Source organism: Chlamydotis macqueenii, chromosome 10, assembly GCF_036417535.1.
Source record: "Chlamydotis macqueenii isolate bChlMac1 chromosome 10, bChlMac1.mat, whole genome shotgun sequence".
Classification (NCBI taxonomy): Eukaryota; Metazoa; Chordata; class Aves; order Otidiformes; family Otididae; genus Chlamydotis; species Chlamydotis macqueenii.
In genome coordinates, this window is record NC_141565.1 from 17,636,091 (window position 1) to 17,661,145 (window position 25,055).

The following is a 25,055-nucleotide window of genomic DNA, read 5'->3' on the forward strand; positions in this document are numbered from 1 at the left end:
AGAACATGTAAGGAAAATAATTCACACACCTGGACTGCCATGCCACAACTTCTTTAATGAAATTGTCTGAATTTTTTAATGTAAAAATACCTACATCTCTGCACTAATAAAAATTTTCTTGTTAGGCAACAGGCATGGCATTATTCAGCATGACAAATAAATGGCTTTTCAAAAGTATTTTTGTCACTTTATATATGATTTATTGCCTGCACATTTCCCGTTTAAATACTTCTAACCAAGTCATTTACTTTTACTCATGTATTACTTGTGAAATAAGAGGAAATTTTAATTGAGACCTCCAATTGCTTCTGAGAATGTAAAAATGGCAGTACAGGTTAAAGCAAAATTTCCTTTTATTTTTGGGCAAACTTTAAGGGAGACGCAAAAGATGAGGGAGATTTAAAAGATTCTAGAGTGAGTATAAAATAGTTACTGGGTTTAAAACAGTAAAATCCAGCAAAAGATACATTCTGCTGTGAATCAGTGACTGTGATAGGGAAGGATGCATTTAGGATGGATATTTTTATTCATTCTGAAATTGGTGGCAGATGGCCTGAGCTTATCATAAATACGTACACTTTGGAAGTGGCCTTAGCTGAGAAGGTATCCGCCGTCAACAACATAACTCCAAAACAGTTCACTTACAAACAAGAAAGTAGGTTTTCCACTATGAAGTTCCAAGCTCTGAGAAGCTGAAAAATCATCTGTGTTTAATCACAACAATGTGAAACTACACAGCAAGCTTGGCCAATGAGCTGAGAGTTAACCTGCTCAGAATTTGATCTGGCCATGTGTAGAGTATCCCTAACTCCAGGTTACACAAAGTGTTGGTTTACAAGGCTTAGCACCACAGAGACTTAGACCTTCAGACATGGCCTTTAAAAATATCCGATACTTCACTCAGAACATCCTACTTCTACTGAAGGAAATTTGCCACACGAGTTCATTAAAAAAGCAAGGAAGCACCAGAACATACATCCATTCCTAGCACTTACAGTTCCTAGATGTGGGGTGACTAAATGACACATTTTGGTGTCACCTTTTCCTCAGGGGCTCTTTTAACTCTAACACATCCTAGGGACAAGGCCTGAGCAACCAAACCATCACAACGACGCAGGCAAAAGTGATTCCTCCAAGCATCATGACAACTCCAAGAAAGATAACATCAGTGGGAGTCCCTGAGCCACACATTCTGCATTGGTCAGGGATGGGGCACTCAAACAAAAGGATGATAGTTCTCACAAGGACTTCTCTGCTGCCTCTCCACAGAGGCCACTCAGGCCATAACACACTGCATTTTGATGATTCTAGCTCGCAGATGATTCCCAAAAGAAAAGCTCAGATAAATTTTCCAGTATGGCTTCCAAGCTGACTGTAACAGTTAGGCACCTGAAGGACTGAATCACTGCATTTAGTATAAATTTCACTCCCTTCCGGAGCTTTAGGTACAAGTATCTTGAATCTCAGGTACCTTAAATATCAATAGTAAAAATCTCAGACCACCAACGCCCTCTTGTTAGCTACAAAGGCTGCCCTTTTTCCCTCCTCTTGAAATCTATTCAGAGTGTGAGCTGGGGTGGGTTCGTTTCCAAGGTGCCCTGGCTTCACATTCATTCTTTAACACAGGCGAGCACCGAGAGCGCTGAATGGCCACCTGTAGGTATCTTTCACAATAAAATGAGCAACGGGGTGTGTCAAAAGAAGAACTCAGCTACCCTCCTACTGAGAACTACCGCATTTTTTTTCAGTTTGTACTCATTAAATTTTGCTAACTATTAGACATTAAATCAGACATGTTATTTGGCAACAAACTTGACAGTTACTTTCAATGGACTAGAAAAAACAGCATTATTTATCTCCTGCAGGAATGCATTGTGTACTCTGAAATTAAAAGGTGCAGACTCTCTAAAATCATAACTCCTTTTTTTATTATTATTTCTTTAAAATCCTTGACATTTTATCAGGAACTTTGGTAATATATAGCTATTAAAAAAAACCAAACACTGATATTCTGTGAGAGGGAACAGATTTCTATTTCTTTTAATGTTCCTCTCAGTTTAAACTGGAGAGATCTGTTTTTTAAATTAACTTTCTACATGTCCATCAAATTTCAGTTAAAATTCCAGTAGAGAAGAGGAAGAGTCTGTTAATCTAGACCTCATAAAGTGTGAAAATACTACAGTGAAAAACCAAACAAATTTGTGCATGAAGTATCTTGTCAAAATTGGGACTACCTTCTTTAAAATAATTTCTCACATGTCCTTCCTAAGATCAGCGAGAACAGTATCATGAGTGATCATGATTCGCTGCTTAAAGAACAGGTAAGTTACAGAGAAGAGGCAGATGGCACTCACTGGGATGAGCAGCGCCTATATTAGAGATTCAACGTGCTACCATTCCAACACATTATCCTCTGGCAGCTTTTAAGTAATTTGAAGCATTTGGATAGAGGTGGACTATCAGCTAGTTTATGTTTCTAGGCACGCAGACAATATATGGAGGCTTACTGTTAGAAGTGAAAAACACCTTTGTTTGCAGGATTCTGTAAATGGCTTGCCCAGATACCTTCACACTACAAAGTTGGTGTTTTTACTGAAGCTGAACAGGGACTCTTTCTCCCAGCTGCCACCTCAGAGCAGGAAACAACACAAAGTGCTGAATTAAAATCTTTAAAGAAGAACCTGTAGCCAGGAGTGACCAGTTTCCAGCTACAGGCAGAGAGAAAAAGACAGTCTAGCTTCTTTTAGGAAGCAATTAGTCCCGGGGTGTAAGAGTAAATACAATGTGGCTTACATCTTATCTTCAGCGGTACTGAACCAAGCCAGGCAATTAGGCAAAATGAGAATGGACTCAGTGAAACAATTTGTTATTTGTTTACTATACAGTACCATCTAATAGAGACTCCACAGAAACAAAATCCCTTCCTGGAGGTCTTTGCTTTGCTCATAATTCATTACCCTAGAGTCAGGAGATATCACTGAGGCTATTTTAATCCACTAAGCTGCCTTTGCCCAGCTACATGGCAAGTCTTATAGAACTCTGCTATGAACAAAGCAAAATCTTCTCTCTCCTGGCAAGAAAACCTTGAACTTGAAGGTTTGAATCTATAGCAAGTCAGACTATGGCAAAATGACTAGTCATAACAGTAGCGCAGGATAATGCCTCATACTTTCAAATTTTAGGTTTTGCTGTACTGTATTAGTGCACATCCAGCAGCCCTTGTCACCAATAATTACTATCCCACAGCAACTACACAACAATACTTGCCAATTAACTAATTTCATTTTGACAGTTTTGGAAACAGAAGAGGAGAAATATTGATGTCTCCAAACCACAGCCAGCAGCTGACACGCATCTTCTTTCTATCTGAAGGAGCTGCTGTCAAATGAATTGCTTTATAAGGTATTTGAGGTGGTTCTGTAGAGCCTTCTACAAGTATTAATTCCTGGGTTACTATGAAATCGGTACAAATGAAAAATACTCCTTGGTGGCGAGAAATGACAATCTGAGAAAAGTACTATATATAGACAGCCAGTATTTTAAGGGCTAAAAGAATTTTGAGAATAGCAATTCCCTCTAAAAAAATAAAGCAAATCTTGACTTTTTCAGCAATATGCACTAAATATTTAATAAGGGATCCTGGAGCTCAGAAAGGTTTAAGACACTCTGTTAGGATATTGAACTAATAAGCTCCTCCAGTAAGCCTCTAAATATGTATAGTTAAACACTACCTAGTTTATTTTAATTATTTAACACAGAGACTGAAGGAGGTTAATGTGACCCAGCGGACTTGTTTATGTTGAAAACTATTGCCTCTCCTTACTCAAAAATCTGCATGCTGAGCTGCATCATAGCACAGAGTTACAAGGGAGCAATAAGGAATAGAGGTTTACAGCTGCTTGCTAACATCCAAATTATAGCATTTATACCAGGGCAGTGACTGCATGAAGGCACAGGTAATAAAAAAAGTCAGGCCCATTGACTTTGTTGACATCACTGGAAAAACTAATTTATGCGAGTTAGGTGCAGAGTGGAGAACACCCTTGATGATGGGGAATTTTGCTAGTTTCCAGAATTTACTTTTTGAAATACAAAAATCCCCATAATTTACTATTCAGCTCTCAAATCATAACTGCTGTTTGTCCTCCTTTCTCTTCAGACCATGGATGACTCGTCACTTTGATCTTCAGCCTTCTCCTCCAGCTAAGACAATGGAGAAAGCAGCCTTCCCTAAACCACTGAAAACAATGAAAAAACCCAAACAACTTCAAAAAACCCAAAGGGTAGTTACTAAACAATGGGGGGAGAAAACAACTTTTGCAATCTTCCACATCCAATCAAAAAGAGAGAAATGAGGGAAAGGTAACCATTTATGGTCCCATCAGGGGACGGGGGAATAATCCAATTTTAAGCAATGCCAGCTAAGGCCCAGTGTATTCACCTGGATATCTCTTCCTTAAAAAGAATAAAAGCTAGTCTTGCATAAGTAAAAAAGTGCTTGAGTTTCATTTTTAACTGGGTACATGGTTTATCACAAGAAATCTTGTTCAAAAACATTTTTTTCATTTGTCCTCAGGAATGCAAGCACAAAATGAGGCTGATGTTCCTTCTCACACATGGAATGCAAAACCATAAATCTCACGCGCAGCATGATGTGCCAATGACAAATGTGGTTTAGTACATGCAACAGCTGACTATTTCAGGGCAATGTTGAGAGTCATTTTGATTCTACAAACTAGTATTTATATAACAAATGTTGTTAAAGACTAAGGAAAAAGCCACTGAGAGCAGAAGTCAGGGGACTCTTAGAGGATCAGTTGGCAAAAGGAAGGCTTTGGAGTTCACTGCACTAACGGTGTTAGATGCATTCAGAAGGGAACAAATAATGGAAATTTTGCACATGCATTTCCTAGAAACAAAGAATCTGCTGTGCTAGAGCAATGCTACCAGCAGATCCATGCACAAATGCAGCTTTGCATTGACCTACCATTGGAAATCTACTGACCTAAAACTGCAGCATGCTGCCCAAAGGCATGAGAAACCCTTCTTTCAGCTTCTCGAGAGACCAACACTGTGGCCTTGACCTTCTGCCATTCCGTCTCTCTCACCACCACCATCACCTTCTGTACAGTTGTAAGTGAGGATGACCGTGACTGTGCTTTTCTTCTAACTCAGTGCTCTGCCTGAATGAGAGGTGTGGCCTTTTTAAACATTTCCTGAGATGCAGGTGCCTAAATTCCACAGCTATAGGATTTCTAGTATTTAAATAAGTTGGGGTTTTTGTTTTGGTACTTTGCCTTCTAGAAAAACAAAACTTCAGGACAATTACTGATTTTACATTAAAAACAACCTGATTTTCAAATAAAGTTGAAGTAAAACAATTCCAAAACCTCCAAATAAGATCAACATCATCTTCAATCACCTAAAATCTCAGTACCGGGGAATTCAGTGGGGCAGAAACAAAGAGGGAAGCTCTTCCGTAAAAAAAAAAAGAACATTTAAAAATAATTAGTGATTCAAATGTTTTATCTGAGAATGAACCCAGGAGGTACCAGAGTCTTTTTTGCCCCCAGCGTTGAATAAAAATAGCACACTTAAGTCTTAATTTTGTTGGCTTATTTTTCCTTTTCTGCAGGATTTTCATTACCACTTTCCTTTAAAGCTCTCCCAAGACTCAGTTATGTGCCTGGAGAGCTTTTAAAGGAAAAGAGCTTACTTGCCTGGCATCTCTTTCCAGTCTCTCCTGGCTCTAATTACAAGGTAAAGATTAAAAAGATAAATGAGTTTTATCATTGCATCTTTGGCCTTTTGGAAAGGGGAAAAAAAAAAAAAAGTAAAACCCAAAACAAACAAACAAAAAAATCAGTGGAGCTTCCAACCTCAGGTAAAATGCTGAAGTCAGCAGCTTTTACTGGGAGGAGGGGGGTGGGGGGAGATGAAATCCAATTTACAAAAAAAAATTCACTACAAACCTCACATGCCTTGTGGCAGACTTGCTTAAGTACAAAGTTGTGCAGCGTGCAGGTGACATAATTAGGTCACTGGGGGCAATGCTTCTTAGATCTATGGCATGAAGAAATCCATAAAATTTCTCAAATTAGACTTTCTCCAGGTTTCAAGGAGGTTCAAAACAGCGACCCCACAAGAAACTTGGAGTAAGTCCTTCCTGGCAATGCCTAGCATTGCAGTTATATGATCTGCCTAACTAAACAGTTACTTTCCATCATTATTCCATTCTCAGCTTATAATTATCAGGGATCCTGATAAATACATTTTATAACTTTGGCACCGAACATGAAACGAGATTAAAGAGATGCAATAGGCAAGCTGCCATTAGTGTTTCCCTGGCATTTCAGGATGAGTGACACTGCTTATACAATAAAAGTAGCTATTAAGAGTCAGACTTTGCAAACAAGATTTTCAGAAGCATCTAAAAGGTAATCCAGGGGCACTGAAAACAATGACCTTTCCTGCTTAGCATTTGTTGCTACTACTCAAATGAGTGGTATCTAGTAATAAAAATCTAATGGAATAGAAATCAAGCGTGAGTTGGACACTCACATTTGAGAATGGCAATGGTTGTGCTGGCAGGGATGGACTCCCGTGTTGCAATCAGAGTCCACGCTGACAAAACAGCTACAGCTCACAGCCATAAGCGGCTGCCCATGTACACCTTTACTGGATTTTTCAAGCCAATACAATACCCACTCCCTTATCACCGCAGGCCAGATGGAATTGGCCCACAGACAATCTTACATCTGGCCCATTTCACAGCGGCAATGCCATGAAAACCAGCATTCAAATCATCACCATGTTCTCAGATCAGAAGACATCAATTTTTCTGACATTAAAGAAGTCAAATCCCATTTAAGAGGTGACCGTCTTTTCTTGAGATGACTGTAAGAAACAATCCCTCACTGATCATGCTGTTCCACTAAGTTGCATCCATAACAGCATGTCTGTTTTCTGTCCCCAACTCACATCACTGCCATGGCTTTCATTCTCATCCACTTCACAGTCCAGGCATCTTCTGTGTCCCCTAACTACAAGACAAGCACTGGTTCCAGTGTAGAGATGTGTTAACCAGCAAGCCGTCAGGTAACCTTCACAATTACACTGTGGCTTTTTCTTAGTGGGGGCAATAATGTACCTCACTGTTGATTTTCCTCAAATTCCTAGAAACTCTACCACATTTTAAATTTTCATCTGGTTGGATTTGGCCCAGCAGCTTCAAAAAATTTTGAGGGAGTTAGTGACATTTAGAGTGTCTCTAAAATTATGTGTCTTGCTCCTTTAGGAACTGTTAGTCATTCAAGGTTAAGAGATTTTGAAATGCAAGAGCTACACATGGTTCCTGTTTCAGAAAGCACTGTGAATTAAACAGTCTCACTAATCACAGCAAGACTCAGCCATCTCTTGTCCTCTGCAACAGCCCCTGTTCCGTTTACTCTGAAACATTACATAATTAATTCAGAACATGCCGGTCTCTCAGATTGACAAGTATCACAATACACAAGAGCAAACTGAAATGGAACAGAGTAAAGAGAAGGAAGAAACAACTTGCTCTGGACAAAAAACAAAGCTTTGTTCTTGCCACCTGTAGCTAATCCAGACACTTGGACCAAGACACCAACACAGGGATCTACTTAATAGCAGCCATTTTACACAACTGTTACAGCTACATGAATCATCTCTGGATTGTACTGCATCATTTCCTAATGAATGTACAGGAGAGAATCCCAGTACACATCCATGCTGTGCCCTTAAAACTCCCAAACTCCCCTTAAGCTCCCCAATTTTGTACAGATTATTTCATGTGTCTGCCAGCTAGAGATGTTCTGTCCTCTTCGTGGATCTTCCATCATCTGTTACCTAGGACACACACAGCACCATTCCCAAAGGGTCAATCACAGAGCTAGATTAATAACGCTAGCCAGTTACCTTCTCTGAATGACACAATTAACCCTAATTAACAGATCTCTTTATTTCTAAAAAGTCCTCCTTCCAAGTGATTTTTCCTCTAGGCTTTTAAGCCAGCCAGATAAATTCACCAGCTGGGACATTTCCATAAGTCAGACAGTCCCAATTTCCGTAGCACAGCATCAGATAATACATTCAGCCCTGGCACATGGCTTGTGTTGATAAGTTTCAGAGAGGTTTGTGTCACTGTATCTGCAAGCAAGTGCAGAAGGAGGTGAACAAATTGCCAAAATCTTGTTTCATTCCAAGATTGAGGGTCAAAACAGAGGTCAAGCCTGTACCAGCTCCAAGCTTATATTTTTCCACACATAATAATTTTCCTTACTTTATATCTCCACATGCTTGCCTAGCACCATCACTAGGACCTATGGCTGGGATTAAGTCTTTGCTACGTATCCCAGAGGAACTACTGTGGGATTACTGCTACCTCTCCAGTCCCTGGGTGTCACTGCTAGGACATTTATAGGCCCTGCTGCTCCGGGGAAATAATCTGTGTTTTGATCTCTTATTTCCTCATTGCAACAAACAGCACTATCATTATTCTACCCACTTAATACCATGTTCAGCCCCTAGTAAATACAAGTATTTTCTTTTAAACTTACAACCACCTCCAAAGCAAGCAGGTGTGATGTTTTCAGAAATACATCTTACTGTCGTGTCAGCTACAGTATTTACTAAGTAGTCAAGAACAATTTAAAAAAAAATATATCAACTCTCAACATTTATTTGCAAAACACCATAACTCAAAAAAAACCCCAAACCTCTTCTGCTGATTTAAGTTCAGCCTCTATCTAGATACCCAAAAATGTCAGCATTATCAGAATTTTAATTTCTGTGGGACTTTCTCATACTGTAGAGAGAGCCTCAACTGTACAAATCTCTTTTCTCTTACTGTACAGACCCGGCACACAAATAGCAGAAAAATACAGCACTGACACTGAGGTAAACTGCCCACATTTTCATCCTAATGGACTGTTAGTCTCAAAGGTGAGATGGATCTCATTTGAATGCTGACACACACATAAAGTATTGTAGGTCTGAACACTCAGCATAAAATCATGATATTTAGTTAAGAAACGTTATGTTATAAAGGCACAATGCTACACAAGACGTTGTTACAGATTTAAAGTAACAATTTGCATTTTAAAGAGACTCAAAAATTCAGGTACTGCTTCAAGTAACATGAAGAATGTGGGATTGCTCAAGGTCAAACCTAATTACAAAGCCTGCTAAGATGAGGATCATTTTTTAAACAGTGGGAAATTAAATTATTTGTCTGTGCTATCTGGCAGTAAATAGCTGCCTGTTTTAATTGCTGTTGATATAGTCTAATAAAAATTGGAAGGGAAACGCTCATGCTGTTTCAGTTCCCTTCCAGGTAAAGTTCTACCTGACGAGCTGGGCTGGGCATTGCTGCAGTCTGACCCACACCAGGTACAAGGGCACATCACCTACTCACCGGCTGACTCAGCCACCGGCTCCTCAAAGATCTACTACAGCAATACTCATCCTTGGACACTGAAATGAGGAAACTGAAGACCAAGCTGTGCCTCTCGTGGATACAAGAGGCAAGTAACAGAAGATTAAATAGGGAGAAAGTCACACGAAAGCTGGGAGAATATTTTCTAACTTAGACAGTCCCACTATTTGCTCAGACACAGAAAGGAATAAATGGATGTGTTCTGCTGCTGCCATCCAGTGGGGAGCACGAGTAGAAAGCACTTGAGTAAAGATCGATGGCTAACAAGGGTTGACTGTCAGATTGATGCTTCTTCTGCACCTTGCTGTCAATGCCTTCGAAGATAAAAGTTTTCAGAGAAAGTAAAACAAAACAGGTGCTGACTAAGAAACCGTTGTAGCAGCCTGCACCTTCTGCACAAGGACAAAAGAGGCTCTCTGCCGCTCCAGCTCACTCCTGGTGCTGCCTGCGAAATCACTCAATGGACTCCATCTGCTTCAGTCCCGCAGCTGTTTAGCTGTTTTAAGATGCTGGAGATGACAAAGGGATGGTTACACAGAGTTCTGTAACATGCAGGATCTCAGCTTATACCATCACAAATGTCAAGTCTCCAGGTCTACATATTCCCTTGGAGTTAAAATGGAAGTTCAGTAACTACCTTGCAAACACACATTTGAAAAATCATACTGGCTGCTAATCTGCAGTCATAGGTATCTAAATATCTTGTTAAATCTCGCTTTAAAAGCCCGTATATGCCTTGTTTCAGTACTTGGGAGCTCAAAATATAGATGTGTAGAGCAAAATGAGACTCTGATACTCTGCTACCTACTTAGCATCCCCTCATAGATAACAGAGGGCCTCAGAACTGGTAAATGATAGCATAACATTTTCATTATCAACATCATTACTTGTGGATGATGAAGCAGAGGCCGCGACAACAATTTAAAGCCAACTCAAATTGTCAGGGTACAGTCTACAGAGCAATTTCTGAAGAAGACAAATTTCTACTCCTAACAGGACTCTACAGCAAGACATCAATAGGCAAGAACTCCAACAAATCAAGGAGAACAGGAGGGAAGCAGAGGCAAGTGGACTGACTTGGGACTAGGACAGAGGAAAAGACAAAGCTTTCCTCAGCAGTCCAGCTGCACAATCAGCATTCTGCTTTGTGAGAATGTGAGATGCTGCTGAGACTGACTCTTGTTTCTCCATGTTCATATTTTTCATACCTTCATAATACTTATCAGGCACCAAGTCAGCTTTCTACAGAGAATCTAGAAGCATATTTGCCCTTATTTTCTGCCATATGTTCAGTTCAGCTCTGTCTGAACAAGACACCAAGCCCAGGACTCTCTCAGTGCTTTAATTTCAGAAAGATTAATGCAAGATTGTTATGTTTTGTCAGCAAACATATGTCCTTGATTTGCCTCTATACCAAAACAAAACAAAAAAAGCCCATTTACCTTTTTTTAAAAATTAACTGTACATTAAAGCATTCACACACTCATACAAACATCGCATTGACAAGACTTGCATAGCACATAATATTAAGAATAATCTCAGCCTTCGCGCATTTCTACCAGGCTACTGCTTAACTGTGTTCTAAATTCTAACACTTGTTTGAATACAGGACAGTAGAACTAACTGAAAATGTACAATATATAGTTTAATCTCTGATTCCAGTCAGGAGGGTATGTAATCATTACTGCAGACCTATTTATCTCCCTCTCATTTCAGCACCCAGCAATTTAAATGTGATTTTTGAATTTCATTTGGCTTATCAAGTGCTCAAAAACATCATGAGATCTTGTCCCCACTGAAAGTGATTTCTGCCTTTCTTCTTCCTTGAAGACTGTCATGTCCCGCTCAGTCTAACAGGCAGCCTGACATTACCTTTCATTCACAGACAGATAGCTTAAGTCGTCAGATTTATGCAAAAAATAACAAGTAGCTCTCACTGCCCCAGAGAGCACTTTGCAATTGGATGTTGTTCTTTTTATATTCATCAATTCTTTACTTAATGCTTTATTTACAGTATATTATAATATCAATTACTTTTAAAAAAATACTACTTGTTGATTTTTAAACAGATACAGAAAAAAGGTAAAGAGGAAATGGAAATACAGTGGTATTTAAGAAATCCATTAACACAAAACGCAATTAAGGTCTGAAATAGAAATTCTTTGTTCTGCCTCAGGATTTGATTTAAGGTTTCTATCATCCTATTGGGGTGCAATGACTGTATTACCACCTCATCTGAGGCTGAAAGACCCCACTACTTCTCTCCCCCATCTCCACAGGCAAGTGGCAAGCCAGTTCTTAGTGAATCTGCTAATATAAGAGCTGTAGCAATCAGCAGTATCCATTGTCTCATTACAACCATCTGCTGAGGCTGCCACAAAACAAACATCTTCCCATTGCTCGTCCCCTGACTGAAGTTATAATTTCATAACATGCAGTTTTCCCTTGGTCAAGGAATGGCCTTGCTAATATTGCTTATTATCCAACAGATTTGAGACTGAAAGCCCATATCATATTCCATAAAAATATAGTGAGCAAAACTTAATAACCATAAGAATAAAGTATTTAGCATTGAATGTAAAATGTTAATAATAATTTTTAAATGCCACTTCTTTGCATGGCCTTTTGACCAACTCAGCCGATGGACTCCGGACTAGGAAATATTGGAAATAAGTTTGGGAAAGATCTTACTGGTCACTTGTCAGCTTTGATAGGTGTATACCTTCACTGCAGCTGGCCAGCTCAGTGCAATGAGAGCATTTAAGTATCGCTCGGTGTTGTTTGCATAAGTAGTCCAGCCACCAAGTCCCAGGCAAGGCGGTGTAAATAGAACCTCTGGCACCGTTCTGCAACTGAGTCCAATTTGTTCCAAAGACCTGGAAGTATTCACCGTGCACATGTGTGTTTCAGCCCCCGCATCTGTTAAATGAGAATTATCACACTTCATTTATAAAGCGCTTCGCGTTCTCCCAACAAACGCCTTGTATTGCTTTGATTTCAGTGAGCGTGGCTGCCAGAGTACAGTGACTCCAGGATATCACTGTTTATTTAGACTGAAACACTTGGGACAAAGACCCTTCTCTTCTGTTGAGACGCAGAGAATGCTGGATCACCTTTATTCCTCTGGTAAACTGGTCATGCTATAGCCATACTTCTTTTTAATCCTGTTTTGATGCAGTTCTTGCTACAGCCGAAAGAAAAAGGTAAATGATTTTGAAAAAAAAAAAAAAAAAAAAACCAACAAACCTACTCGGGCCTTGGTTCTGATCCAGAATTCAGTTACTCCAAACCCCTTGATACTGGGGAAGGGTCAGGAAAGTGCTTTCCATAGTCACTGTTGGATTACATTTGCTCCCCCAGAAGAGGACATGTTTGCAGAGTAAACTCACTTTTTTTTTTCTAGCTTGGCACAAACTACCATGTGATACAGTCTGATAAAAGGATGTTTCTTCACATTAGCATAGCAGACTTATTTGTCAGTTGCAGACTAATTATCTTGGCTCCTTCTTTGGGGACTGTGGCATCCCTTGTAGTAAATTGCATTTTGCTGAGGGCAGCAATTTTACTTTGTTTCTGAAGAATGTCAACACAAATTTGTGGGTTTTTTGTTTTTCCAGTAAAAATTGTGTGTGGCAGGGGGAGAAAAATAGCACTGCTGCCACAGTATTTCCAAATGAAGTGTCAAACTAGTGCTTTTTCCTATGTAGTTCAAACAATTTAAAAAAAATTGAGCATAGGTCTGAGACTAAAATCCACTGTGTCGTTCCCTCCACATTTCTGAAACCTTGGAAGTAGAAGAAAATCTGAAAAAAAATAACTCAATGCAAGTAAATTATTAAACTTTATTATGAGTGGGCACTCTGAAAACCAGTCAACTCATTTGGACACGCAGTTAAGCATGCGTCAGTCCTAAAAGGCAACTTCCAGTGCAATCCAGTTTCTTTTTTCTTTTTAGCAAGATACATTTAGAACCACTGAAAATAAAAATACCAGTTACATTTTAATCCCTCAGTGACCCAACAGTGCTAAGTCCAACAGTTTGCACCTAGAGAACAGTGGGGACCTCTTCCTACATTCAAAGTGCTTTAGATGAGAAATTTCAGTTGATTTAGTCGTGGGGGGGTTTTGTTTTGGTTTGTTATTTTCATTTAGAGGAATACCAGCATCTGCTGAAAGGATCCAATAGACAGAAATCATTGGCACATCCACAATTTGGGCTAGACACTCATATTGCTAGGGCGATTTATGCCAACTGACATAATTTGCACTTTTTTCAAATTATACTGTGACTTCATTTTCATACTTCATTTTTGTTTTACAATTGCTTACAATTTCATTTTTGCTATGGGGCATCAAGAGCCAACATGAAACTAAAATCACCTACATGCAACATCCTACAAACACCTGTCGACCCAACCATGATCTGTTCCACCCCAGAAGTGTAACACCAAGCTAATTGTAACAATTCGTCTCTGAAAAAAAAAGGCAGTAAAATAAATCTGTCTGTTAAAAAATATTTGCTGCTTCTTAGGACACTACTTTAAGGAAACACAGGTGTAAAACTAACGGAAGAACTGATACTGGAAGATGCAAGCAGTAAATAAAGGTAAAAGAAATCATTCCTCACACTTGTCTGGTCATTATTTCCTAAACAACAACATAAATCAAAAGAATACTGACCATCACCAGACTGCAAGGCATATGGGTGACGTCCATCAGGGCAACATAAGTGGAAGTAAAGATAGATTTTTTTTTTTTTTTTTTTTTTAAAAAGGGCAGGTCAAACACTAAGCAATAGAACTGTTGATCCTACAATTTTCCACTCATAACTTCTGTCATTTGCGGGGTGTTGTTAAAGATTGCCACCCTGGAAGATAACGAATGTCAGGTGTAGCCTCCACTCCTGTGCTGATGGATAGCATCTCTAGTCTGATGAGGAGAGATTACCCTGCTGAACCCTACAAGACATCTTTAATCTCCTGATTTAGAATCCATTGTCCTCTACCAGTTGTCACCCTCCTGAAAGAATGCAAGAATGCTGCCAAACACTGAAAAACAGACAGCTGCAGCAAAAGGCTGTCGGCAGCAATCTGGAGGTGCTCTGCCAACAAAACACTTAAATGTTAGTTAAAAAAAAAATTCCATCTCCAGGTTCTTCCATTATCAATTAAACATTTTCTGGTGTCCAAGAAGAAATGCTTGCTCAAATGTGTCCTTGAAATCAGAGACATCAACACTGTAAACTTTGAAACTAACTCAAAAGGCAGCTCTCTGGCAGGGGAAAATACCATGACTGGCATGAGAGCAGAGCTGAGCACTTCTTCACGCAGCCTGAGTGGACAAGGCACAGGTGGGGCATGTTTGATACTATAGCAAAGTATGACAACTAATTTCTTGCTCTTAAATACAGGGTGAATATTCTGTACCCACCTACGGCCAAAATCATGGGCACATGGAAGGCAGCATAGAGGGTCTGATGTCCTAGCCTGCTTCCGAACCACCCTTCACCTGGCAGCACAGACAAAAACATACAGTAAGCCTAAATCACCAAATCACTGCTATCAATTTCCATGGACTTTTATTCAGACCTGTGCAGTCACTCATTTGGGATGAAACTCTCCAGTAGCACAAGGCTTTACAATTCCATAAAAATTGAACTTTTTGTTTGGGACAGGCTCTGTGCTGTTATTACAATTAATGTAATTGTAAGGCCGTGGCAATGCAGCCTATGCGGTAAGCACAGACATGTCGATCAATAGCAGAACAGGCCCTAAAGCAATTTCCATCCCTCAAAATGGCAGTGATTTACAAAACACTGAATGATGAATTCTGCAAGAATGACTGGTTTAAGCGCTAATAAAATCACAACTATGAAGTCTAACTTTTCTGCTGGGACCAAAAACCATATGACACATCCGGAGCAGGCTGGAACTAAATCACAGAAGAATCACAAACTCCCTCCTCAGTGGGGTCAGGACTTCATCTTAGGCAGGTCTTTTAATATTTCAGAGCAAGGAATTCAATGCAAGTCCTTTACATTTCAATCTATTGCCTTCATCATTCAAGCATCCATTCTCCCAAGGACTCAGCGTGTTGACCTCCATGTAAACCCAGAGCAGAACTCTTGAGTAGAACTTGTTCCGCGTTTTGTTGAATCACTTCACCCAAAAAGAACACTGAGGACAAGATGCTTTCCATCTTATTTGTGGATTTTCACTTATCCAACCATTTATTTCTCCCCCCATTTGCACAAGCCTACCCAATTGCAATATAATAATTTTTATATTATAAGTTCTAAGTTTAAGAGAAGTAGATTTAAAAAAGGCAAAGAGCAAAGAAAGCTTTCTTCATTAGTGGTCAACAGAATGCAAAGTTTATCATTTATTGCAGATAGCAGCTGTATTAAAAATGATGCTGTCAATGTAAAATGAATAAAATAAAGGCACTATTTTCACAAGCTTTCCCCAATGGCTTAAAAATAAGGTCATTTTTATATTGCAGGAAAGAGCTTCGTTTCAGCCTCCTGCGATACAGATTGATACACTGCACTGGGCCATTTGTGTGTTAAATGAGACTCCGTCTTCTTTTTGTTACAGAACCTCTCTCCCTACACTTTGAAATACAACAAAATACGATACACAAAACCTCCACATTCACCAGTTCATCTGCTATTTTTCCCTCGTAACTTCCTGAAATACACAAATCTTCTCATATACAATCACATTCCATGCAGTTCAAGTGCACGTTCATGCAACACTATACCAGAAGCTATGTTTTACCTTATAAAAGGCTTAACACTGAATTGCTCCTTACTGGTAACACAGCTATGCATCCAAATTTAAGTCATCGTCAAAATCTGTCATATATATTAAAAGTTCCCATTGCTATTTAAGGAGAAGAAAAAAAAAAAAAAAAAAAAAAGGAAAATAAGAAGTATTCCTTTCTCTTCTTTCTTCTCGAAAATAAATATACCAGCAAACTTCACGCAGCAAACTCTGGTCCTTTTTGTCTTAAAAGGGAGCCTATCGCTCAACTGAATTGCTTTCCCTACCTTATTACTTGAAGAGATTACAGCCAGGGCTGTGTATTGTAGCTACCCTATATTTAGAAGCTGGATAATAAAACACATAAATAACACACTGAATAAAACATTAAGACATAAAAGGAGTTAAATAGAACAAAGGCTAAGGCTTATTGTGCACTAACCATGTCTGACCCGTTGAAATACAAAAGGACTCATAATTCTAATTAGTAAAATGCACAGTTATGATTTAAATCACGAGCAAGCAAGCGCGGTGCCTGCCTGCAGCTGTGCGCTGGAGCCCCTTCGGCGGCCTTGCAGGGCCCTCTGGTGGAACTGGGAACCCAGCCCGTGGCAACTGCACAGCACCCATACAATGAATGATGCTCCAACCCAAAACCAAGGGGAGAACAAGCCTGGGGTTTTCCCTTTTTCCTTGAAAGCAGCAATATTTCTAATACAAAGCTGCATTTTTCGGATGCACAGCCTTCACTTAAGAAGATGAAGTTCTGTAGGGGAGGAATTTTTCCTCTGACTCCAATGGGGACAGGATTCTGTCCACAACGACCTTAAAGTTGTGAAAATCTACAATTGATGTGGAATGATCCAGTCTGCTATCAGACTGGCTGAAACCAAAAGCATGATCAAGAGGTATTAACAGGTCTGAATTCCAGCTGACAGTGACATTTCACATTTAAAGAAAAAAAAAAAAAAAAAGACAGACTCGGAGAGTCCTGCAGACCAAAACAATATCTGATACACACCTCAGTACATGAATTGCCACTTTGTGCATAAAGGAGCAAGCTTCTGCTGGGATGTTCCCAGTAATCGTTTATGCACACCTGCCACTCAGCCCCCAAGTCCAGCCCAACAGCATCACTGTATCCCTTATTCATCCTTCAGATGAACTGTGATGTTCATTTCTTCTTCACCTAACGTCTGCTTTACTGATAACGCACCCCACACTGACAACTCATCAAGCCTATTATAGGCTGCTATTCCTCCCTCACTACCTAACAGAGGGCAATGAAGCATGTACTTTCCCAGTGTTTTACTGTGGTGGCAATGTTTGGAGGGGACATTTCTCCACTCCTCCAAGGTACTGCCTTCTCCTTGCTGTTTGGGACACAGAAAAGAAATATTAAACACCTAGATCAACACATACCCTCTGTGCTGCCTTCAGCAGGTCTGGTTTGCTGTCCATCAAGGGCAGATTTTTACCTCAGTCCCATCTACGTACAATACTTCCCACTACCAAATGACAGGAGGTCCATTTCCATGACAAACAAGTGACTCTGGCCATCCCACTGGTAAGTAAGACCAGCACTTCTTCAGAAAGCAATCAAAAAAAGGACAAAAACTAAGAGACAAGTTGTGAAAAGATTGCTTTCCCTGAGCTATAGCAAAAGCAGAATGGGAGAAGCAGTGAGGAGCCTTTGTCTTCTGCGTCAAGTGCACAGCTGCATTATTCACTCAGATTGCTCCTACACAAGCTGAGCCTTTCCATACATCCGTCTCTCCCTGTTCAAGCATCAATCAGAATGAAACAAAAGGAGAACACTTGTGGAATCCCAGAAAATTATCTCAGGTCTCAGTTCAGGCCCTGCTCAGCAGAGTCTACAAAAGAAGCAGCTTGTCTTTCACACATGATGGAAATCACTCATCCTCTGAAAACTAGTTAGAACAGCACTCTCTGCAATCTCTACGGTCATGCGTATTTGACTTGCCACTGCCATTTTTAACAAGACTTCTCCCATTTAACCTCTGATAACCCTGAAAAATTAAACTGGCTGCAGTACAACAAGGAATAAATTCCACGAAAAGAAGTTGCTACTTATTCCTCCAATCAGCTAGAAGACCAGGCTGTCCCAATGCACTCACACACAGTGATTTATCCCTGTGATCTCCTTCTTCCTGCAGGTGCGGTAAGCAAGCAAACCATTAGAGCTACCATTGAACTCTTCACTTAAAAACACAAAGAAAAGAGAAAATATGAACTGTGTAAGACAGTTCAGAGACAAATTTGGCCCTGCTTTAATCTACAGATGTTTATTAGCTACATGGATTCTGGGCATGTTAATAGTGGACTTTCCAAAAATCTAGACCCATCAGTAATCAAAAATAGCCTAGAAGCAATTCAGCTGAGCATCATCAAATAAAAATAAAACACAGCAGCCTCAAAAAAGCCAAGCTGCACTGGTAATTCATGACAGAACCTGCTCAGCTGGCTATATCAATTAATAGCCTGCAAGTCCAGCCCCTAGATGAGGTGACCTGAGGAAGCGTCTGTTCAATGCTTCATCATTTGTGGATCCTGACTTATAGCAGTGAGGTGGAAACAAATCTTTTCTGGTACTAAATGTATGTTGCTCCATTCTGCACAGCATGAAATTGATAGTTGAATCAGTTAGGTACTCTGGGAGCCTGAAATACTGCCCAATTTTAAATAGCTATAGTAAGGTTGGTGCTTACGCTACCCTCAGCTATTGTCTATGTGAAAGACACTCTTCAGAAGGGTAATTCAGAGCAACAAAGTCAGATGAATATTCTGAAGTGCCTTCTCCACATAGATGTACAGGTAGCCTGCTGAAATAATCTGCATAAGCAGCATCTTCAGTGATCTAATGGTAATGAGAAGGAACGTTTCTCCTCTACCTTTTGCCTAGTTAACTCTGCCAGTCAAAGCAATTACAGCGTTCGAATGAAAAACAGGCTGCAGCCTCCAAGCTGGGCTCAAAATCCACACTGCTTCAAAGCAACGGCAGGGTTGGCTTGCTAGATTGAACAGCCTCTTTCTTCACTAACAGTTTTTTGATGGTGGTGAATATTTTGCAGAACAAAAGAAAGAACCAGGTCTGTCTTACACTTTATTACAGTGGAGAGGCCTTTTTTTGTCAAAGGGATCACTCAATGGCATTCTCTTTCACTTTTCAGCAACAGGATGGTTATCGGGTCCTTAAAGATCTAGTCTCTGTTCCTGTCTGAATATTGCAGAGACAGCTGTCGAATGTCTTTCTTTCAGGCACCATCTAACATGACCAGAGTCAATGATAGTCTTTTCCCAGATTAAGCTCCTTAAAAATGGCAGTATTTTGAAAAGAAAAAAGTCAATCCCCACTTTTCATCTTAAATTCTATTATCTGCTTTTAGTTAACAAACTCTCTTAGCTTTAATGAGTAAGCATTTTTTTCCAAAAGTGACTAGTGATGTCAAGTACATAGCTTGAAACACACTGATCTGCAGGAGCAGAGATAAAATGTTCTTAACAACCAGCTCCTCCTAAAGTGTCTCAGGCTAGGCACCTCATAAACAGCACGTATTTCCCACCTCAGTACATACCTGTCAGGTTCCAGGTGCTTGACCTAAGGGACACAGGACAAAGCCTTTGCCAAACCCAAAGCTTGAATTCATCCCTCTAATGTGCTTCAGGACATTTTATTTTGAAAAAATGTTAATGTTGTCTCTTGACTGCAAAAATTTTATCTCAATTGCCATCCAAGAACACGCTGATTTGTATTAAACAAATGAAGCTAATTATTTGCTTTCCACAAAATGAGCTACACTAAAAGCTCTAAATTATTGGCTTTCCTGATGAACAAGACATTGCCTTGCTCACATGTCAGATCCCGTCACAGAGTGGGTCATATATTAGAAGGTTGATCTAGGTGTTGTATCAAACAGCAAAGATAAGATGAGACCGGGAAACACAGACCTCTTGAGAAGAGCTCCCCCAAGCCTTCTAAATGCTGTGTGGTGCCATAAATCAGACATTGGGAGCTGGACAATCAAAAATGGGGTGACTGTTTCATCTGCTGCATGGAATCATAAAGTGGGATGGGTGTCACTTCAGTGTACACAAAAGAGAAACTGATGTCTGGGAAAGAATACGACACCATCATCTAAAAATGTGCATGAAGGCTACAGCTTCAAGTGTGTCTATTTGAAAAAGAGCTCCATAATCTGACCAAACTATTCATGAAGAGCAGAACCTTTGTTTAGCCTACCAGAGAAAGCACTGTACGCAGATTTGCTTAACAGTTGAGCAGCTTCTATGTGTTTTACAGTACCTCTTTGTTACAGGGGGTGGGAGTGGGGAAGAATTCTTGGTGTCTAGTAGAAGTATGCAGTCAAGCATTCTAAAGTGTTAAAAATATTGTCTTAATTTACATAACACATGAGTGTTAACCATATGAGCCCACAATACAGGATCACTACTGCCTTATTACAGGTATTTCCCTTAGGTACACATGCAAAGCGCATCTTTAAAAGACAAAAGTAACATTTCTCTTTACAAGACACTCCCCTGAAAGATAAAAGCTGCAGAAGGCTGTTCTCCAGGCTTTGCTGCATAGTCAGCTGTGAAATGCTCTGCTAAGCAGCAGTTGTTTTCAGGAAAGGTCAAGCGGGCCAAATTAACTTGTCACTGTGCATAGACCTCCTTCCTCATTGAAGTGATTCAACTAGTTTCCATAACAGCTACCTGCAAAACAGTAACACAGATCATCCTCTAACACTGGAATCACTTTATGGGCTTTTGCTGCAACGCCAGTTATTCTCCATAACCTATGTCTGCATTTTATGGCAAACACATACGAGTGGTTCACAGCACCAGGGAACGCAGAGATCGTGATGGGGTGAGGCAAGGAGGTTTTTTGTGTAGCTCTTAGCTACACACACTGCTGATGTGCTGTGAGCAGGTAGATAGAGATAGCAGCTATATGCAGGTCACAGTCAGTCCTGCTTGCCAAGACTGAAGAGATTTTGGCGAGCACACCAGGAGCCTTCAGCTCCTACCTAGATAATCACCAGAAGCAGCCAGGAAAGAGATCAGGTTGACTCATCTGGAGGATGGAGCCTCTAACAAGTGCATTCCCACTTCTTAGTACTGAGCTGAAGTGGATGCTAAGATCTGGACCCACAAGAGTCTGGCTCAGAGCTAAGAACATTACCTATGGATTTAAGACATTGCACGTAATTTAAGAATGAGACTACATCCCAAATAGAAACACTTGCAGAAATCGCCAAGCCAGTATGAAGCTAACTATGGTACTGAGAATGCAGTCATCTCATCATGGTGTTGCAGCCAGGCTTTTGGTCTCTCTAAAAAGCAGAGCTCACAGGTGGCATTTTGTTAACTTACCTCTCTCTCTTCTGGCATCAAAGGTGACATAGGGCTAACTCAACTATCCAGTTTTAGGACTTGCACTGATATCTTTGCATTAGTACATCTATATTTCTTTCTCATTTCATGCACGCGTCTGCATGGTCTTAGCACAAAGATATTGCTTCGAAGATCCAGGCTGGTATCTCTTCATGAAGCCAACCCAGCTTGTTCTGAGCTACTTCTGTTGTTTATAACAAGACGCTACATCGTGCCTGGTAGGTATACCCTGCTACAGTTGTGCATCCTCTCACATGCAGTACCTTTCTGCTTGCCTCACTATGCAGATTAGGAAAAGAAGGAGCATTACCACAAGCTGAACTAAACCATAGTTCAGTGTTTGTGTTACTTAGGGAAAGAGCTGGCTAACACAAGTCTGTGTGCTTTGACCTATCGCCCACCAAAGCCAACGATACTGCTGTGAAGTCTCTTGATAACAACTGGATTAAGAGGGAGAAGATAAAGATACATTTCAGAGTATCTTTGGATAAGGATAAAGCAAAAGGACACAAACAAATCCTAAGGTCCTAGCAGTCATGAAGTCACTCCAGAAACTGGTGAGCTTCAGTACATAAAAATATTAGCGAAAAAACCATGAAAATTTACAGTAACTCATTTTTTCTTGTTGTTGTCGTATTTTTAACCCATTGCACTGATTATAACATGCTGTCAACAGCCTCATCAATTATCCATTGCTAAAAAGTGGGCTCTAACATTCTGTGAACGGTATTAATTGGTCTCAGTAGCACATAATGAGTTTAAAAGCTCCTACCTGTGTGTCCCCGGGGATGGTGGCTAGAGGCGGACAACAATTTACAGCAGACCATTAACACATAGACCAGAAAGAGCCAGTCAGACAGAAGCATTGATTTGGCACAGAATCTCATCCTGGAGGCAGAAAAGGAAGCAGGTGAGTCAAAAAACAACGCGAATAGGGAATTACATAAAAATGATGCAGAGAAGGAAAAGCTCAAAAGATGCTGAAGAATAACTACTATGGTTTATTACAAGTATGACAAAATCATATTCATTATTCAGTTGGGATCAATTCTTTGTTAAGCATGTTCTATAATTGGAAGCAACGCAATGGCTATCACACATCATATTACTCACAAACACATTATGAGTGCAACATGAATCTGAGATACGGGGTGGGGTTTTTTTGGATCAAGATCTATCCACATTCAAATTTAAATACACATATTTATAAGTTGTGCTACTATTTTAAAATTGCACCTGCCTCAAAATCATAGAAATATCACAGAAAAAAAAAATGTCCTTTTTACTTTAATACTTCTCAGGACGTATTTGCTATAGCTACCAACTCCCATGCAGCCATGCACATGAATTGGCTGGATCTCCCAAGTACACAACATCTGTCAGCTTTCCTGGAGATCAGTAAGTTTGCTGAGGGTTAAACACTCATGAAACCAGCACCACAGTCAAATACGCAAGGACTCACTTAGGGTGTTAGAAACTGCATTTCAGAAAACAGTTGTTCGAAAGAAGGCAGATGTTGTTAGTCTTATTTATGTTAGTATTAGAACTAAGACCACAAATCCTCAGTAAATTTGCTGCAAATATCTACAATTAAATCCCTCAATAGCTTATGTTATGCCATTCATCATATAGAGAGGTAATCTAATCATTTTCTTAAACTCAGTTATGATGATTTATTACGTGTGCAATACATAAACAGGCATTATGCAGTTGAACCCTTAGATACAATGTTCCACACTTTCAGCAAATGCTGTAAGCAGGAATACATCAAATTAATTAAAGGTAATTTACAGATTTACATAAATTGAACTAAATACTGCTTTCATAGCAGTGACGTTAGTCTACAGTTAATCAGTATGCTGGGATTTGAGCAAGCCTGTCATAAGCATGCTTATTTGCACGAAAAAGTCCTTTGGGAACTTCTTTCCCCTGTAGGTTCCAGTTCTGAGTCTTCCAGATATTTTCTAAATAATTTGTTTATCTGTCTATCTTTAAAACATCTGAGACTATTCAGCTAATCCAATATTCAAGTGCTGAATAGAGAGATAGTTTTTTAAAAAAAACCAACCAAACAAAAAAAACCAAACCACTCTTGCCTTGGACAGCTCTACTGTCAAAGCCAGGTGAAGCACTTCTATCCTGTTTTAAATTTGGTAACCATCTACAAATGAAACCAAAACAGATCCGACATTTTCACATTTAAAAGTGCTGGCATAATTTTCTCTTTGGCACACCACAAAACAATTTTGTTCTCTCATTGCGTATGAATGGGAACGTTGATAGAGCCCAAACAAATCACAAATGCACTTATTAATATCAAAAGCTGAGAGACCAAAAGCCTGTTACATTAAAATATATTTTAGCAACAAACACTATTTGACACTTGAGGAAAAAAAAATACATTGGTTGTAAACTCAGTGCTTTCAGCTGTCCTTGTAGACTTCACTCCAGCCTACAAACTTTTTAAAAAAGCTACACAAATATTGCTATAAAAATAACTCACCATGTCTATAGATTTAATAAAAAAAAATTACATATAACAAAGCTGCATCTTAGGGACTGATCTGGGAAAAAGGTACTTTTCTTTGTCCTTTCAATATGTTGCCACCTTGAATGCAGCTGAACCAGAACACGAAGAAACACACTGAGGCTCTTTTGCAGCTGTATATAGGAGTCTTCCACAAGCATGAATCAAGCCCAGAAGATAAAGACATCACTGGTCCTTGCCTATCCTACAAGTATCCTCTTATGGAGCACTCCCAGGCTAATTCAGAGCAGCTACACTTCAGCTAATAAGCATGGACCTAATTCACCTCTTTCACCCAGCTGAACCACATAATGCTACTGCAGCTAATGGGATTGAGTCACTGTGAAACCAGCATAAACGTTTTTATTGCCATTGATGCAATATTAGTCTAAGGAAACTGCCCAGTAAGCTCTGAAATCAACGTACCATTTCAGATTTTAGTTACCCAAATATTCCCCAGGTAACTGAATCTCATTTTCCTGAGGAGAGAGCCAAATTTAACCTTAGTTTTCTTGTGCTCTCCGTGAGAAACACATGGCTTACACCTCAATGCACCAGTTACCACTAAGTAAGAAGTCATCATCTGCTCATCTTGCAATATCAGCCCTCTATTGCTCTAAACGCAAACACAGGAATCTGACCCAAGAAGGAGTGGAGACCCCTGCTCTGGTATCACTCTGTCGTATCGTAATAAAGACAGGGACCCTCCTTCATATTTCCTGAGGTGTGATTAAAAGCAGGATTTAACCCTTGGAATTAAATGCCACAGATCAGACATCTTGAGCATGCCCTTTCTGGTGTGAGTTGATGGAAGGAACAGGTATTTAGTCCCAAATCATGCACCACATGCTCAACAGCTGCTGTTTCAGCATGTAAGTGAATCCAG

At 39.8% G+C, this 25,055-nt stretch overlaps 1 protein-coding gene across 1 annotated transcript in view; it reads right to left on the reverse strand.

The window, feature by feature from the left end:
* The window catches only part of TAFA4 (TAFA chemokine like family member 4), a 60,301-nt gene that overhangs the window by 24,945 nt on the left and 10,301 nt on the right, over positions 1-25,055 (reverse strand). Inside the window, exon 3 of the mRNA XM_086755874.1 lies at positions 22,415-22,530. Coding sequence (XP_086612000.1) covers positions 22,415-22,530 — 116 coding nt within the window. The remainder of the gene's footprint in view (positions 1-22,414; positions 22,531-25,055) is intronic.